Below are 16,000 nucleotides of genomic sequence, written 5' to 3' on the forward strand. Positions count from 1 at the left end.
CAGAAGAGCAGCTAAAGCGACAGCTCGACAGGCCTCCGGGGAGGGTGGAAGGCCCTTCACGTCCGGGAATGACAGGCATGGAGAACCCGGAGACACTGTTACAACCCAGAGCTCAGCTGCACAGCAGGACCCCACCACAGGGTGCACCCCAGCCTGCCACGCCTGCGCCTGAGCGCGTGACCGAGGGGCCGAGCCCACAGGGGCAGGGAGAGGCACCAGATCATGGTCGCTACCTACGTTTAACGACAAAGAAGACAACTTGTTCGTACAGGTTTGCTTTTATTTCCATTGAGAACCTGCCACAGCCTGGACGCAAGACCAGGCGCTGGGTGCCCCCGCACAGGGACACAGGGTGCACTGCTCCCAGCTGCTGTCCAGGCCCCGGGCAGCGCCCCCACAGGAGGCCGAGGGGATCGTCGCCTGGTGGTGCAGCAGGAGGCCCAGCTGCAGCTCCCACGGGAGTCTCAGCGACAAGCACGCGGTGACTCAGAAACCACAGGAGAGGCTGGAAGCAGTGCCTCGGGCCGCCCGCTGGACACCAGGGTAAAGGCACAGCTCTGGAGACGGCTCCCGGGGCGCGGTCAGAGCGGGAAGCACAGGGACGCCTGGCTCCGGCACGAGGTGGTGCTGCAACGAGGGGACACGGCTGACCCTCTGTCCTGCACGCACAGGCCCACGTCAGGGGCAGCACGGGGCAGCCACACCGCCCAGCCCCAGGAGGCAGCCCCAGCCCTCAGCCTGGCGCCGGGCTGTGAGCAGCAGTCTCGCCGGTGGAGCCGTCCGAGGATGACCAGTCACTCCCCCCCCTGGGGCAGCACTGCCTGCACCCCAAGCCCCTCCCCTGACCCACAGCTCCCAGCTGCAAGGCCTCTAGGCCCTTCGTCACGGCAGCACCCGAGTCCCTGCCACACCCGACGGGGCTCCGAGGGCTCTCATCTCAGACCCAGCAGGGACGGGCACTGGAGGCCCTTCCCCCCACACTGGCCAGCCCCGCCCTGGAGCTCCAGCCCCGACGCCTGGGCTGCATCTCACCGTCACAGTGCACAGCGAGGACCTCACTGGCCTGAGAGGTGAGATGGACTTCCCTGCGTCACCCTGAACGGGACCCTGGCTGACCTGCGGCCAGCGGAGGCAGCTGCCGGGGGGTCTTACCACAGTGCGGCCGGTCACTCCTGACTCCCCAGGGGGATGATCTCCTCCGTGACAAAGAACTCGATGGTCTCCTCCTCCCAGTCATCCACGTTGCTGTCCAGCTCGTCGGTGTCCACGCCTAGAGGAGGGACAGAAGAGTGACAGAGGGGCGGGCGGCGCTGGCCGCAGCCTCAGGGAGCACGCGCACAGCCAGGCCAGGCGGCACGGACCACAGGCCCTCGCTGCGGGCACGGCGGGTGGGAAGGCAGCTCAGACCTGACCTTGGCTGACGAGAACGAGACACACACAGGTGTGCTGAGAAGCCCGTGAGGGAGCACAGACGCCAAGAGAAAACGGCTGAACAAACACAAGCTTTAGAAGCAGATCCCGCTGTTACCTCCTCGCAATTCCAGACGCTCGTTTTTCTGCTCCATGTACAGCTCCTGGGCCATTTTCCGGTACTTCCGGAAGTCCTCCATCATGGTGCGCCGCCTCTCCACCAGTTCCTAAGGGCGGGGCCGGGCGGGGCGGGGTTAGAGCGGGCACTGCACCCAGCACCCTCTGGACCTTGCTGCACCAGGAGGGTCGCAGCAGACGACGCAGGAACACTTCCCTTAAAGGGCCCGCCAGGACAGGAGTGGTGGGGTGCTCCTTCCCCCTCCCCTGACTGCCCCACCCCACAACTTCTGTATCTGAAAGCCAGTTGCCAAGAGAGTCCCAGGCCCGGGCCCTGCCCCGACCTACAGGCGGCACAGGGAGCACCCTCCATGGAGAAGTGACTGCCCAGGGGACGCCCCCTCCCTCCCCACAAGCCAGACACTGGCCCCGCTCTGCCATGAGAGACGGCGGCCATCTGTGGCCTTTCCCAGTCCAAGGACCACACTGACCTTTGAGGCTTTGGACTGGCTCAGACGATCCTTCTGTTCAAAGATCTTGGAGTATTTCTTCAGATCTTTTCTAATTTGCTGAAACAAAGACAGGTCCCTTAGGACTTACGCACACAAAGCAAGACCCACAAATGCACCTTCCATGCTGCCAACATGGAATGACACCCCAGCGACCGACGGGCACAGCCTCCAAGGCACTCAGCGTGGCTGGGCATTGGCTCTCAGGTCTCGCAGCAGCGGGCCTGTCCTCCCTTCCCGGGCTCTGTCCCTCAACCTTGTCCTCACACCCTAACCCATTGCAGAGCTCCCCATGCGGACGTGAACCCTGTGGGGACGTGGGCACAGCCCCTTCCCAGTTGGCGCCCATGTCCTAGAGGGGTGCTGACGGGCCTGCGGCTCCTGAAGCTCCGTGACTGCCCTCAACTGCTCTCCCCCTCGGTGGTTCCTGCTCGGGCGTCCCTTCCCAGGGCCCCCAGATGTCACCTTGCTGCTCCTCATGGCCACCCTCGCCCGCCTCAACCCGCTGGAGAGCAGACCTTTATCTGGTCCTGGCTCAGGAGCGTGGGGGGCCGGGGCCTCCACAGCAGCTGGCAGAAGCGATCCTTGTTGTTCTTCTGCAGGAGGCGGCCCTGGAAGGTCCACAGCCAGTACGCATTGTCCACCTGCAAGAGGAAGGCGGTTCTGCTACCCCAGCGACCGGGTCCGCAGTGGCTCCCGAGCCACACACCCACCTCACTCCAGGCCCGGCCGCCATGGCGCAATGGTTGAGCGTCAACTCATGACCCAGGAGATCACGGTTCAATTCCCGGTCAGGGCACATGCCCGGGTTATGGGCTCGATCCCCAGTGGGGGATGTGCAGGAGGCAGCCGATCCATCATTCTCTCTCGATGTTTCTCTCTCTCTCCCTTCTGTCTGAAACCAACAAAAATAAGTATTTTTTTAAAAAGCCTATCCCACTCCTCACTGGTCTGCAGGCAGACGGTGCCTTTGCTGGCGGTACCTGGGGACACGGTACCTGCTACCATGCGTGCCTCACTCTGGGGCAACCCTGTCAGGCAGTGCTGCGGAGCACGTGCAATTTAACCGCGTGCCGAGGCGGCCGGCTGAGCTGAGAGGGCACAGCCACGGTCCTGGCCAGGATGTAAAGACACTGCTTTGCAGCGTGTTGACCAAGCCCGTGTTCCTGAAAGTTCATGACTTCACTCGACAGAATCACCTGAATTTGACCACAAGCTGGGTGACCAGATGACAATGGTCCAAACCAAAAACTGCTTGGGAGAGCCCTAACCGGTTTGGCTCAGTGGATAGAGCGTCGGTCTGCGGACTGAAGGGTCCCAGGTTCGGTTCCGGTCAAGGGCATGTGCCTTGGTTGCGGGCATATCCCCAGTGGGGGTTGTGCAGGAGGCAGCTGATGGATGTTTCTCTCTCATCGATGTTTCTAACTCTCTGTCCCTCTCCCTTCCTCTCTGTAAAAAATCAATAAAATATATTTTTTAAAAAAAACTGCTTGGGAGAGAAGTAACTGCTGGGAGCACACGCGCACCCCACAGCGAGTGGCCCAGGGGAATGCCCACCCACAGGAGGCTGCAGACCGGAAAGCTGCACCACCGACCCCACATGGAGACGGAGCCTGACTCGGGAGAGCGCGACCAGGACCGGCACCTTTTACGGAAAAGGCTGATGCCTCGGGCCTCTGATCAGGTACAGATGGCCCGAGCGTCACGGTGCGGAAGAGACATGCACTCGGGGAAAACCGAGTTTCAAGCTCTGGACCCTCCCAGGGCTAGTGCGCCCGGCGCGCTCCTCTCTGACGCTGGACGGTGGCAACTGCCCGCTTCAGGCCATGTGAGTGCTCCCCGCACGTGCAGGTGGGCGAGGCTGAGCCATGCTGATTGGTGGGCACTGCCCACTATGGTCCTGCCTGGAACAGCCCCCTCATGAGTGAGAAGCTTCTACGCTGAGGCAGCTGGAGCTGGGCCCAAAGGCTCCATGAACCGTGGTATCAGTGGCGATGCCCGCCCACCTGAGGAGTCAGCCACCAGCCCAGCACCACTCGGTCTCACAGTGAGGCGGCTTGGTCCCCATACCTTGTGGCTCCACCAGGACACAGAGGTGACCACGTAGCGCCCAGTCGGGTCCCACTCCACGTCGGAGGCCATGTAGTGCTCTGCGATGTTCATGACGGTGCAGTCCGACGTGTCCACGAACGCCAGGGCACCGTTCATGCTGGTGAGACAGACAGATGTCCTCACCGGGAGCCTCCCACGCAGTTCCCCCGTGTTCCAGGGCCGATGGAGGCCCCGGGTGAGGGTCCAGGGCGTCCCCTAACCGCTGCCGGGCTGTTAGCGTGGACATAACAGAGATAAGGACGCTGCTGAAGGCTGTCGGGCACAGGACCAGCCTGTGTCTGCGGCACGTTTCAGAGAGCAGGCCAGCGGTGTGTGAAGAGCCTCCGGAACCACAGCGGGGACAGCCGCTGGAGCGCCTGCGCACATGGGCAGGGCGCTGAGGGTCCTCGCCCCCATGTCTGCTGGAGGAGCAGCTAAGCAGGGGCAGGGGGCTTAGAGGGCCGCCACGAGAGCACGGTCATGCCTGGGCCCCAGTCCGGAGCGTGCACCAACACTGTGCACCCATCTGCCCCACGCACCAAGGCCGGAATGCCCGTGCACATGAGAACGCCAGAGCTCAAGGATTCAGCGGTGTCACCGCTCGGAACCCAGTGCAGGAGGCGTGGCCTGGGGTTGGGGTTGGGGTTGGGGTCGGGGTCGGGGTCTGTGCAGCGGCCTAGAGCGCTATTGGGGATCAGGCGGACACCCACCTCCTGAGACCGGCCAGCACGACGAACTGTCCTTGGGGGCTCCAGAAAATGGTGTTGGCCTGCTGCTTGTCAAACATTTCTGAAAGGAAGGAAGCGGCTGTGAGAAGTCGTGCTGCAGGCGCAAGGGCCGGCGTGCAGCCAGGACCGAGGGGCTAGGGACTGGCATGTGCCCAAAGCTGAGAAAGCAGCCTTATCCACTCAATGCCAGGACAAGAAGCTGAAGTGTAGACACTGACGTGTGAGGGAGCCACGCAGGCCCCGCCTGTCCATGGATGTGACACGCCCACGGAACCACGTGACCACAATGGGTCTCCCAGTGGCAGGTTCAGGCCTGTGCAGCTGCCCCAGCAGGTCCCCCACAGCCGACTGGCTCACCCCTACAAGACACAAGACAGGCCAGGCCACCTACTGATGAGCTCGATCTTGCCGTTGCTCTTCACGTGGTAGAAGGACACGGATATCCGGGGGGTCTCTCCGTGCAGCACCGCGAACTTGCTCCCGTTCGGCTCCCAGGCGAAGGCGATGATGGGCTCTGAGGAGACAGCACCTGGTCCGTTACAGCCGGTCTCCGTGCACTAAAAGGACCACCGAGCAGCAGGGGGAAGGCGCACCGGCGTGGCGTCCACTGCAGCTCGCTGGCCCGTGCGCCTCCTGGCCGGTGGAAAGGCCCGCCCGCCCGCCATGGGCTGTGCGGCTGTGGCCGTGTCCTTTCCTACCCTCCGTGGCACACAGGGTCCCAGGGCCTAGTGAAGGGCTGCCCTCCTCCCCGGGCAGGAGGCCGGGCCTTACACGTTCTCATCTCTGTGCTTCCCCCCACCCCCTTCCTGTCTCTCCAGCAAAACAGAAACAAAACAGGACGCAGGCGAACTGCCACCCAAAGGCAGAGACACGGCCTTCGCACAGTTCTCGTGGGTCCGAAGAAGGTCCTCAAACGGAAACTCGGATGTGATGAGCTCCGCAGCTAACGACCCAACGTGGCTAAGACCCGCCTCCCCGTTCTCGGCCAGAACCCTCGCGCCTGTGCTCGCTGAGCGGGCACAGCCTCCCTTGGCCACTGGAAAGGTTACGAGACTGAAGCTGGAAGGGACAAAACTCCTGAATGTACAGCGTGTCTGTAGCTCAGAGACCCACGCCCTCAGGTCACTGCCGCAGCCTGTCCTGGCGCCCGTCCCAGCCAGGCACTCACACCAGTTCCCAAGGCCGCTCAGCACCAAGGGCCCCAATGAACTTGCCTTTCATTTCCACCACATCGACAGGCACCTGCTTTTCCCTCATTCGGAAAATTTCAAAATTCGTGACAACACCCTGTTAAAAAAAAGGGGGTGACAATGTGGAGACCTCCAGTGTGAGGAAGACTTAAAGGACAAGTGGGGTGGTCACAACACCCCTTCATGACACAGTGGCTGATGGACACCGGACGGGACTGTCTCGGGCGAACTGGACTCTCTCCCACCCTCCCTTCTCTCTCTCTCTCTCTGGCCCAGACTCTACTACGAAGAACTGCCCTAAAGGTCACGTCACACGCAAACCACACACAAACCGTCCACAGATCTGCAATGCAGCCCGTCTGCAAGATTTCATGCGCTCAGAGAAGGCAGCAAGACCCAGAGGTCACGCCGTGCGGTCCACTCCCTTGCAATGCACCCATCAGAAGATAAGGACAGAGGGAGGGGCAGAGCAGGGTGTCAGGAAGGGAGTGGGGAGTGGGAGCGGGTGGCTGCTAAGGGGGGTGGACTTCCTGTCTGGGGTGAGGAAATGTTCTGGAATTGAGACAGTGGGGACTGCGTTGCGCAAGTTGGTGAAAGCCACTGAAGCGCCCCCTGGAAGGCTGAGGGTTATGGTACGTGGATTGTATCTCAATGAAACAGCCTGTAAAGGGAGGGGAATACGTCCACTGGAAGGGAAAAGCAGGCCGTTTTGTAGGAAAGTTCACTGTCATGACGCAAACCCAAAGCAGAACCGAGTCAAGCAGGCCCTTCTTTGTGCTTAAAAATATTGAGAAACAATCTATTCCCTTCACCTCCAGAGAAGAGGGGGGGAGCCTGGAGCCGCATGAACAGCTGGCCCGCGAGCAAGGCAGGGGTTAGGGGCCAATCTCGCGCAGTCAAAAACCCACATCTAACTCGAGTCCCCCACACAGAACGAGCCGTCCCTTGGTGCCCACAGGGCCTGTGGCAGGGCCTCCAGCTGCTCGAGCCCGTTAGAGCGAGGGCGAGGACCAGCGCCCACAGCCCCTCCCAACGCTGCTGCTGATCTGCGGCTGGTGGAATTGCAGGTGTGAAACCCGGGACGGAGGCGGCTGGGTCTTGGCTGGAAAGGCCCACGTATACGTGGGCCGCGCAACCCACACCCGTGCTGTTCGTCAGCTGTGTTCCCATTGACTCCAAGCCACGCGCGTCTCACCCACTCGGTTCTACAGATAAAGGACACTCCTCAGCGAGATACGGCCAGAGCGCTCGCTACGACCTGCCAGCTCCCTCCTCGTGGGATCAGGTGGGCCTGACGATAACCCACAAACTCCAGCCGAGCCTCCACTGGCACCTCCACACCCCGAGCCGGCCCCGCGCACCTGGGTGCCCTTGGGCGTCCGGTCCACCTTCACACACAGGTAGTCCCCGTTCTTCTGCCAGTGCAGCTTGCAGTCCACCACGTTGAAGAGGTTCCTGACCCGGATCTCCTGTCGGCTGGGCAGCTGCATCAGGGTCACCCGTGCGGGAATATCCTTGTCTTCGGGCACCCAAAAGGCTATGATGTTACCACCAGGGGACCAAGAAAAGTCTCTGCGCGACAAAGGAACCACCGTCACCAGGATGCCGGCAACGGCAGAGCTCACAGCAGCAACCCTTCGTGGGAGCGCACTGCCTGGTGCTGCTCTAGGACCCGGTCAGTCACTTCATCCTGGGGGCAGCCCGGACCCTAAACTCTCTCTGCCAGGGAGGAAGAGATGCTGACGGTGCCGCCCAGTGCCACGGCCCCTCCGCCAGGACTCACACCCACCTGACCACTCCCGGCGCTGCCAGCAGGTTCCATCCCTTTGAGGCTGACGGGCCGGGCTCTGTGCCTTACAAGGACCCAGTAGGAGCTGAGGAAACCCACAGCAACAAGGGAGGAGCCGCGGCTGGAGGGAGACTGTGAGTTCGTGCTGTGAGCACCATCTTTACTTCTGCGTTTTCGAGAACCAAGTACTGGCTTTATTTTCAACATAAGCCATAATTTTACCCAAAAATGTAAGAAAGGCCCAGCTAGCATGGCTCAGTGGTTGAGCATTGACCTATGAACCAGGAGGTCACAGTTCGATTCCCAGTCAGGGCACATGCCTGGGTTGCAGGCTTGATCCCCTGTAGGGGGCGTGCAATCAATGACTCTCTCTCATCATTGATGTTTCTACTCTATCCCTCTCTGAAACCAGTAAAAATCTATTTAAAAAAAGAAAAGAGCGCAGGGAAGGAAGGAGGAAGAAGCGTGACCCAGCAAGGCAGACACTGACCCACCCAGAGGCTTCAGAGGAAGGAAAGGCCGTCTGACAGAGGAGCTGCGACTCACCAAACGCCCCCCACACCACGTAGCACGGAGCCCTGTCACTACGTGGAGCCCCTGCTCCACCGTGTGGCCCTCAGGAGGCACCCCGTGCGGGGAAGGGACACGGCGCCAAGGCGGCACAGGCCGGGGCCGGAGAGCGAGAGGAGCCCCACTTACTTGATGCCGGAGATCTTCAAGCTCTTCTTGTCCAGGAGGCCCATGGACTGCAGGAAAACAAGGGTCACAAGTGACTGAACAGGCCAATGTCTCGATAATGCAGTGTTTTTACAGAAAGGCAAGCGGAGGTTCCGATGAGCTTGCATGAGCAGAGGCAACAACTCCTGAAACCGTCCACGTTTCCCAGCCACCTCTCCGCCCCAACCCTCCGAGCACAACAAGGGCTGGCAGAGAACGACCAGCCCAGGACACGCCGCTCCACCTCGCCCGGGTCCAGGGAAAGCCCACCCGAGCCGGCCCCGCTCATCCCGCGATAATGCAGTCCATCACTCACAGGAGTTTCATAGATGCTGAGGGTGTCGAGGGTCATCCGAGCAAAGAATTTACCGTCATGGCTCCACCTGAGGCGAGAAAAAGACCAGTGCAGGCTCTGCCCACGAGCAGCCCCCGAGGTCGCCAGGCTCCCACTGTCCACCTACTTGAAAATTGGCCAATGAGCGGAGTTTTCACAGTGAAAGCCTCTCTTCTTCTGGCCGGTAAGGATGTCCCAGATGATGATAGCCTGGGGGTCATCCTGTGTGTCCATCAGGGGGCTGAAGGTCACCAGGTATCTGTAACAGAGGGGGACACGTGTTATTTATTTAAAGTAAGTTTTTGTTGATTTGAGAGAGAGAGGAGGAGAAAGAAATATTGATGAGTGAGAACCTTCCATTGTCTGCCTCCTGCATGCCCCCTACTAGGGATCGAGCCTGCAACCCAGGAGGATGCTGGGTGGCTGTGGACCATGGCCTTCAAGGTCCTCATGTTCCACCCACTCCCCCCACAAAGCTACACGGACTATCACACACAGGAGGGATGTTCGGTCACAAGAAAATGATCTGCAAAATACATGATCTTGGACTAGATCCTGAACTGAAGGGGGAAATTTTACGAAGGACATCACTGGATCAAGGGATAAAGTTCTAACAGAAATTGATGTTAAATTCCCCGACGTTAACGACGGCATGTGGCTGTGTAACATTCCCTTTCCTAGCAAATGACTCGGGGGAGAGGGACGCGATCCTTCCACTTACTCCCAAAGGCTCATGAAAACATTATGCTCATCTATTTGGAGAGAAAATGACAAAGCAACCAAACCACACGTGAACTGGAGCACTCGGCACAGAGCACACAGGAGTTCTCAGCCTCCCGCCATTTCTAAGGGTGAAACTACAGCACAAGAAGCCTCTGCAGGCGGCCAGCAAGAGCTGAAGGGAGCAGATGCCAACCGCACTTCCCCATGGGCTTACCTTTCGCAAGGGGAGAAGTCAATGAGCTGGACCCCCTGGTGGCTGAACCTCTGAATCTGTTTGAATTTCTCTCCCCCCCAGAGAGCAATGCCTCGCTGATGGAAGGTGGCTAGGTAGGTGCCCTTGGGAGACCAGCGCACGTATGTCTCTGTCCACCGCTGTGGAGAAAGCAATGCCACCATTAACGCAACAGCACAGCCAAGCGCACACTCCTAGACGGGCCCCGGAGACCAAGACCCCTCCCCTGCTCTGGTGCCCAGCTCCCTCCCCATGTGGCAGCAAACACCCACCGCTCTCTCCTCGATCGATACGGGATCCTTCACGTCATTCCAGAATATGGAGGTGCGTTCTCCGCTCTCGAAGATCACACTGTACTGATCCCTGCACTCCGCCTCCTCCAGCCAGTAGCGCAGATTCCCCTGGAAGAAGACCGAGGGCGGGGTCACATGTCAGTTTTTATGAGAGAAACGCACTCATTGGTAACACTGCTCTTGGAGGTGGACACATTCCGGCAGCATCTCCAACTGCCCAGGAACTCCCCACCTCAAGCCAAGAGGCTAGCCAGCATTTCAACTACTTAGATACCGACTTCATTCAACATACCAAGTCTTTGAAAGGCTGTTTCTCTGGAATATCCCATTCATCACTGATGGTCATATACCTGGAAGAGAAAAAGAAATGGTCCAGTAGCAGTCACATGGCAGCTCCCCCTGGCTCCCCGCCCCCGCCCCGGGCAGTCCAGCCAGCCCTCAGTTACCACCCACTAAGGACATAATTGATGTAAGTGTCCACGGCAGCTCATCACTGTAAGGAAACGCCATGTTTGAGGACCTGCTGCACTGCACCCCGCTGTCCACCCCAGAGCAGGGGAAGGACGGGTTTTATTGGCAAAACCGGTGAGGGTGCTGGTGTGAGGAGGTGCTACTGGCCAGTGTGAGGGGCCAGGGATGGGAAATGGTCCTACATGAAGTGACCAGAGGTGGAGCCACCCAGAAGGCAAGAGCCCTCCCCCTGACCCGGGCCATTCGCAGGGTGAAGGTCCAGGTTCGCACGGCCCGAGCTGAGCTCACTTGTCAAAGTCGGTGAAGAGGTTGACTCTGAAGGTGTGCTGCTTGTCCAGCTTGTAGCCGTCGGCGTTCTTCACGGCGTCCAGGGCGTGGGCAGGAGACGCGTACTCCAGGAAAATGTAACTGAAGCGGGAAAGAGGCAATGCGTGGACATGCAGATCAGTGTGCTCGTGCTCAGTACACACGAGACCTCCACAGCTGCAAACATGGCACGCACCCGGGACCATGATCTCGGGCAGAGCAGTTCCCTGAGCATGAATGAAATCCCAACAGAGGCTCCCCATTCATCAAAACGTCCATTAGCTTGACTGTGGTAATGGTTTCATGGACGTGTGTGTCAAAATGTGCGAAAGCATGCACTTTAAAACTGGGCACGTTTATTGTATGTCAACTATTTCATAAACTTGTTACAAAACCTGAAGTCATAAAGATTATGGCCCTGGCCTGGGTGGCTCAGTCGGCTGAGCGCCGTCCCACGCACCAAGAGTTGCTGGCTCCATTCCTGGTCAGGGCACATGCCGGGTTGCAGGCTCGATCCCCAGTAGGGAGCATGCAGGAGGCAGCTGATTGATGTGTAGCTCTCACATTGATGTTTCTCTCTCCCTTCCCTTCCTCTCTAAAAATCAATAAAAATTTAAAATGAAAACACCCCCTGAATTTGGAATGATTGAAAAAATAAGTCATAAATATGTGTTAGGTTGCATTACAGGCGAAGTCACAAAGGTTCTCAAGGGTGTTTCATTATAAACAAAATAGAACAGGTATCCTTCCACCTGTTTCCACACAGAAAACATTAGGAGCATCACTGTGCTTGACCACTTTTTTGTAAATTAAAACTATGCCAGCTGGTTTCCAAAATCTCAACTACACAAACGTGATCACCTTCTCAGCCCTACCCTCTCAAGACTGACATTTACATGAACTGTAAACAGAGAATGTCTGACTGGACACTCCTTCCTCCGATGACCACCTGGTCACCAGCCGACACTGCCCACGGCAACCCCCAATCCAGCGGTTCTCAACCTGTGGGTCGCAACCATCGGAAAACACATATAGCACATCAGATATTTACATGACGATTCATAACAGTAGCAAAATTACAGTTATGAAGTAGCAACGAAAATAATGTTATGGTTGGGGGTCACCACAACATGAGGAACTGTATTAAAGGGTCATGGCATCAGGAAGGTTGAGAACCACTGCTCCAATCCCACTCCTAGGTCCAGAGCAAGGAAACAAACACACGTGCTCAAAAGGGGACACATGGGAGACTGTGTAACTGGGAAACACGAAGTCAACTGATAGGAAGCAGATGACCTGTCGTGAGAGAGGACAGAAGCCACAGCATTTAAATAAAGGAGCCAGAGTTCCAGCCACCAACACAAAAGACCCACTATGGGATTTCAAAAGCAAACTGCAAGATGCCTATTACGCTACCATTTGTAAGAGGCACTATTTTATTAGTAGTAACACCAGGAAAAAAAAGCTGATTAAGCAATGACAATGCTTTCACCTAAACCGTAAAAAATATCCCCATTTGTGATGTTAAAACGTGGAAAAAAAAAAGCGCGTCCGAGAATCAATGCAATTGCACGTGTGAAATGTCCCTGGAATTCTGCCAGCTCCCAGGTCCTTGGGCCCGTTACCCTGGGTGAACCGTGTGCCCACGGCTCTGACAGCAGCTTGAAACACCGAGCTCTGATTCTGTGAGCGCTCAGCAGCCCGGAGGCCTGTCCCCAGCGAAGCACACACACCTCCCAGAACCACGTGCTGCGGCAGAGCTTCAGCTGAAGGTGAGCGCCTGCCAGACTGAGGCGGAGCCAGAGAACTCGCCCCGTGGTGGTGGCTGCAGGGGGGGGAGGACACTTAGGAACCCCGAGTCCCACGCACCCTTTCGTCTTGCCCTCCTCCTCGGGGTAGAAGTCGTTGGTGATCTTCCCGAACTTGGAGAAGATCTTGTGGATGACGTTTTTGAGCTTCTCCAGCCGGTCAGGTCCCACCTGAGGCACGTTGTCCACCACGATCACCGAGTCGATCCCATCCGCCTCCTGGGGCCGGTCTTTGAGCACATCTCCCAGCAACTCTGTCCGAGAGAGAGTGGTCCAGTGACTCACTGACCGAGCAACACGTTAGCTTAGCACTCGGCCCGTTTCCAACGAGCCGGGAGACGAATCTAACGCCTGCACCTTGAGGAGGAAGCCTGGGCCCCGCTCCCTTCACATTTACACGTGAAAGAATGCGGAAGGTTTTAACTCTTCACACTCCCGTGGACAGTCAGGCATATCAACAGGTTCCTGGCAATAAGGGAAGATTTCAAGTGAATGCAAAAGAAAAAGACTTTTAGTAATGAGAAGGCACACGGAGAGGAAGGCTTTCCCGGGAATGAAAACCGGGAGTGGGCGGGGCTGCCGTGGAGGCCTCCCCAACCCACCGCCACTGGACACAGCCCCCAGGCAGTTCCTCCCGTCAGTCTGAGCAAACGGCTCCTTACCCAACAGAGACAGGTACTAATCCCACCTTTCTGAATAAATTCTACAAATTCGTTAGCTTGTCTAGGGAGCTGTGAAATGGCAAAGCACTGGGTGAGAAGACACCTGCAGAGCCGCCATCACAGCACACTCCGCAAGCGCGTCCATCTCAGCTGGGCCTCGGGCCAGCGAGCGCGAGCCCGGGTCATCCCAACCACAGGTGTGCCCTGGAACCCGCGGGCCACTCTACTTTCTTCTTTTTTTATTAATTTCAGAGAGGGAGGGATAGAAACATCAATGATGAGAGAACCATGGATCAGCTGCCTCCTGCACGCCCCACATTGGGGATCAAGCCCACAACCCGGGCATGTGCCCCTGGCCAGAATCGAACCTGGGACCCTTCAGTCCACAGGCCGACGCTCTATCCACTGAGCCAGACCGGCCAGGGCCACTCTACCTTCTTTATCACACTTTTAAGAATTTCAACATACCAGCCGGCCTGGTGTGGACACAGAACCCCGCACAACGACAGGTGGTTGTTGGGTTCCGGGTCAGATCCGAAAGACAGGAGGCAACCAATCGATGTTTCTCTCTCTCCCTCCCTTCCTCTCTCTAGAATCAATGAAAAATATATCAAGTGAAGATTTTTTTTAAAAGAATTTCAACATGCCAAATAGAACATGTTCTTTGCTGCATTTCATTCTCAAAATTTAAGATGGATTCTCTTCACTTTTGTGTTTGAAATGTTCAGTAAGTTCAAAGGCCTTTCAAAAAGGAGTCTTAATTTCAAGAAGCATGCCCTGTCATAAACTATTTCTAACTCATTTCAACCCTTTATAATATTGAAAGTGTTATCTAAAAAAAAGAACTGCCACTTAAATTTCAAATAAAAAACTAAGACCCAAGAGAAATAAAGGGAGAGGCAGGTTAAGTCACGCCCTGGCGACGGCGTCCCCACAGGACGGTCCGATCCGGGCTCTTTTTAAGGCTCAGGCCATTAAGTGCCTGCTGAGCCCGACCTGCGTTTACAGGTTCCCAGTGACTGCGTCAGCGTCTCTGCCCACGCGGTCTCCTTCCCGGTGTCAAGTCCTTATGGGAACAAGTGTTCTTTCTAAGCGTCTGTCCCTACGGCACGGCGGTTAGTCACCACACAAACACGTCCTCTGTCGCACGGCCTGCACATCTGGGTGCTCGGGGCACATGGATCCCCAATCCGGCTCCAGAGAAAGAGAACGCAGCAATCCTCCAAGCTAAGCAGCAGACATAAGCACAAATAGTTATTAATGAGCCTAAAGGAAGACACTTAGAGGGAGAACTTCACCACCTCTGGCCGGCCCAGCAGCGCAGAGAACTGCAGCTGAGGGGCGACTGGCGAGCAGACGCGCTGTGCCCGGCCCAGCCCGAGGGGCGCCCAGGGCACTAGGAGAGGGCGCTCCCCAGACTGCGTTTCCAGAGGAGGAACCACAGGCGTCACTCTCTGCTCCCCACAGACAAAACACGAATCGCACGTGAGCAACGGACCACAGGGGCGGGGAGAAAGGGGAGGCCGCTCCGTCCTGGCTCTGGGACCGGCACTCGCAGGTCACTCTGGCTCAAGCCCGCACCCCCTGCGCTCGCACAGGGAGGCCTGCCCAGCCGCCGCCTCGCCTCGCGCTCGGCCAGCACCCCGAGGTCCACCCAGTCCTGGAAACGGCTCCCGTGCTGGTCTCGGGGGAACGAGGCTCCACAAGCGCTCTGAGTGGGAGGACGTCCTGAGGGCTCACCACAGGCCCCATGTGGGCACCGATTTACAGCAGAACCGCCGGCGCGGCAGGCAGCATGGGGCGGGCACAGGCCCGGGCACTGTCTCCCTGGGAACGCCCGGCGCCCTGCTCGGGTCCAACACGTTCCCTCCCGGCGGAACAGCTGTCCGTGCGGGCGACACGGCAGCGCCGACAGACAGCCCTTGGAAGCGCGTTTACAGCCGACAGTCTACGTCGGTCCCTGCACGCACGTCTTCATTTCGCCCGCGGTTCTCTGTGGTTCTGTCCCCACCTCTGGGAGCAGACACAGCAACTAGAAGCTTCCGGCACAGCCGGTCCACCGCCAGCATCTCCTCTCGGGCAGCGCCCCTCCCCACGGGGCGCAGGGCCGTGGCCGGAGCTGCCCACAGGCCGGTCGGGAGCCGGGCCCGCAGGCGGGTGCAGGCGGGGCTGCAGCTGATCAGGCAGGAGGGGGCAGCCGGCGGCGCTCCACACCCTCGCGGCCGCAGAGCCGCCAGCAGCCCGGGGGAGACAGCGTCCCTCCCACCCGAGGAATCGGCACCGAAGGGGCTCCGGCTCGGACAGCTGTGGCGGGGCCGCGGCTCCACACCGGCCGGCGAGGGCTGTCACCCGCCCCGCTCGCCCCCACTGCCCCCTCCCAGCCGCAGGACGGTCGGTCCCCAGGCTGCCCCGACCCGGCACCCTTTTACTGGGAAAAGGGGGGAGCCCAGGCCCTCACAGCCAACCTTCCCGCGCGCGGGGCGCTCACCTTCCTCGCTCACGTCGTCCACGAAGTCCTCGGGGTCGCTGAAGGAGGGCTCGTCCGCGTCGCCATTCTCGGCCGCGCCGGCGTCCTCCGCGGGGCCGCCCTGCACCCGCCGGGCCCATCGGACCGGCCTCG

At 58.7% G+C, this 16,000-nt stretch overlaps 1 protein-coding gene across 1 annotated transcript in view; it reads right to left on the minus strand.

Moving 5' to 3' along the window:
* Positions 1 to 259: 259 nt before the first annotated feature.
* Positions 260 to 16,000, minus strand: part of EIF3B (eukaryotic translation initiation factor 3 subunit B) — a 16,992-nt gene continuing 1,251 nt past the window's right edge. The window contains exons 2-20 of the mRNA XM_014450316.2: positions 15,869 to 15,996; positions 12,780 to 12,972; positions 10,893 to 11,012; positions 10,426 to 10,483; positions 10,113 to 10,241; positions 9,823 to 9,980; positions 9,013 to 9,144; positions 8,868 to 8,934; positions 8,534 to 8,580; positions 7,407 to 7,617; positions 6,070 to 6,142; positions 5,247 to 5,369; positions 4,838 to 4,916; positions 4,107 to 4,245; positions 2,555 to 2,680; positions 2,019 to 2,096; positions 1,529 to 1,637; positions 1,153 to 1,270; positions 260 to 659 (exon numbers count right to left, since the gene is read on the minus strand). Coding sequence (XP_014305802.2) covers positions 1,167 to 1,270; positions 1,529 to 1,637; positions 2,019 to 2,096; positions 2,555 to 2,680; positions 4,107 to 4,245; positions 4,838 to 4,916; positions 5,247 to 5,369; positions 6,070 to 6,142; positions 7,407 to 7,617; positions 8,534 to 8,580; positions 8,868 to 8,934; positions 9,013 to 9,144; positions 9,823 to 9,980; positions 10,113 to 10,241; positions 10,426 to 10,483; positions 10,893 to 11,012; positions 12,780 to 12,972; positions 15,869 to 15,996 — 2,074 coding nt within the window. The 3' untranslated portion in view covers positions 260 to 659; positions 1,153 to 1,166. The remainder of the gene's footprint in view (positions 660 to 1,152; positions 1,271 to 1,528; positions 1,638 to 2,018; positions 2,097 to 2,554; positions 2,681 to 4,106; positions 4,246 to 4,837; positions 4,917 to 5,246; positions 5,370 to 6,069; positions 6,143 to 7,406; positions 7,618 to 8,533; positions 8,581 to 8,867; positions 8,935 to 9,012; positions 9,145 to 9,822; positions 9,981 to 10,112; positions 10,242 to 10,425; positions 10,484 to 10,892; positions 11,013 to 12,779; positions 12,973 to 15,868; positions 15,997 to 16,000) is intronic.

This window comes from Myotis lucifugus, unplaced genomic scaffold, assembly GCF_000147115.1.
Source record: "Myotis lucifugus unplaced genomic scaffold, Myoluc2.0 scaffold_2001, whole genome shotgun sequence".
In the NCBI taxonomy this organism is placed as follows: Eukaryota; Metazoa; Chordata; class Mammalia; order Chiroptera; family Vespertilionidae; genus Myotis; species Myotis lucifugus.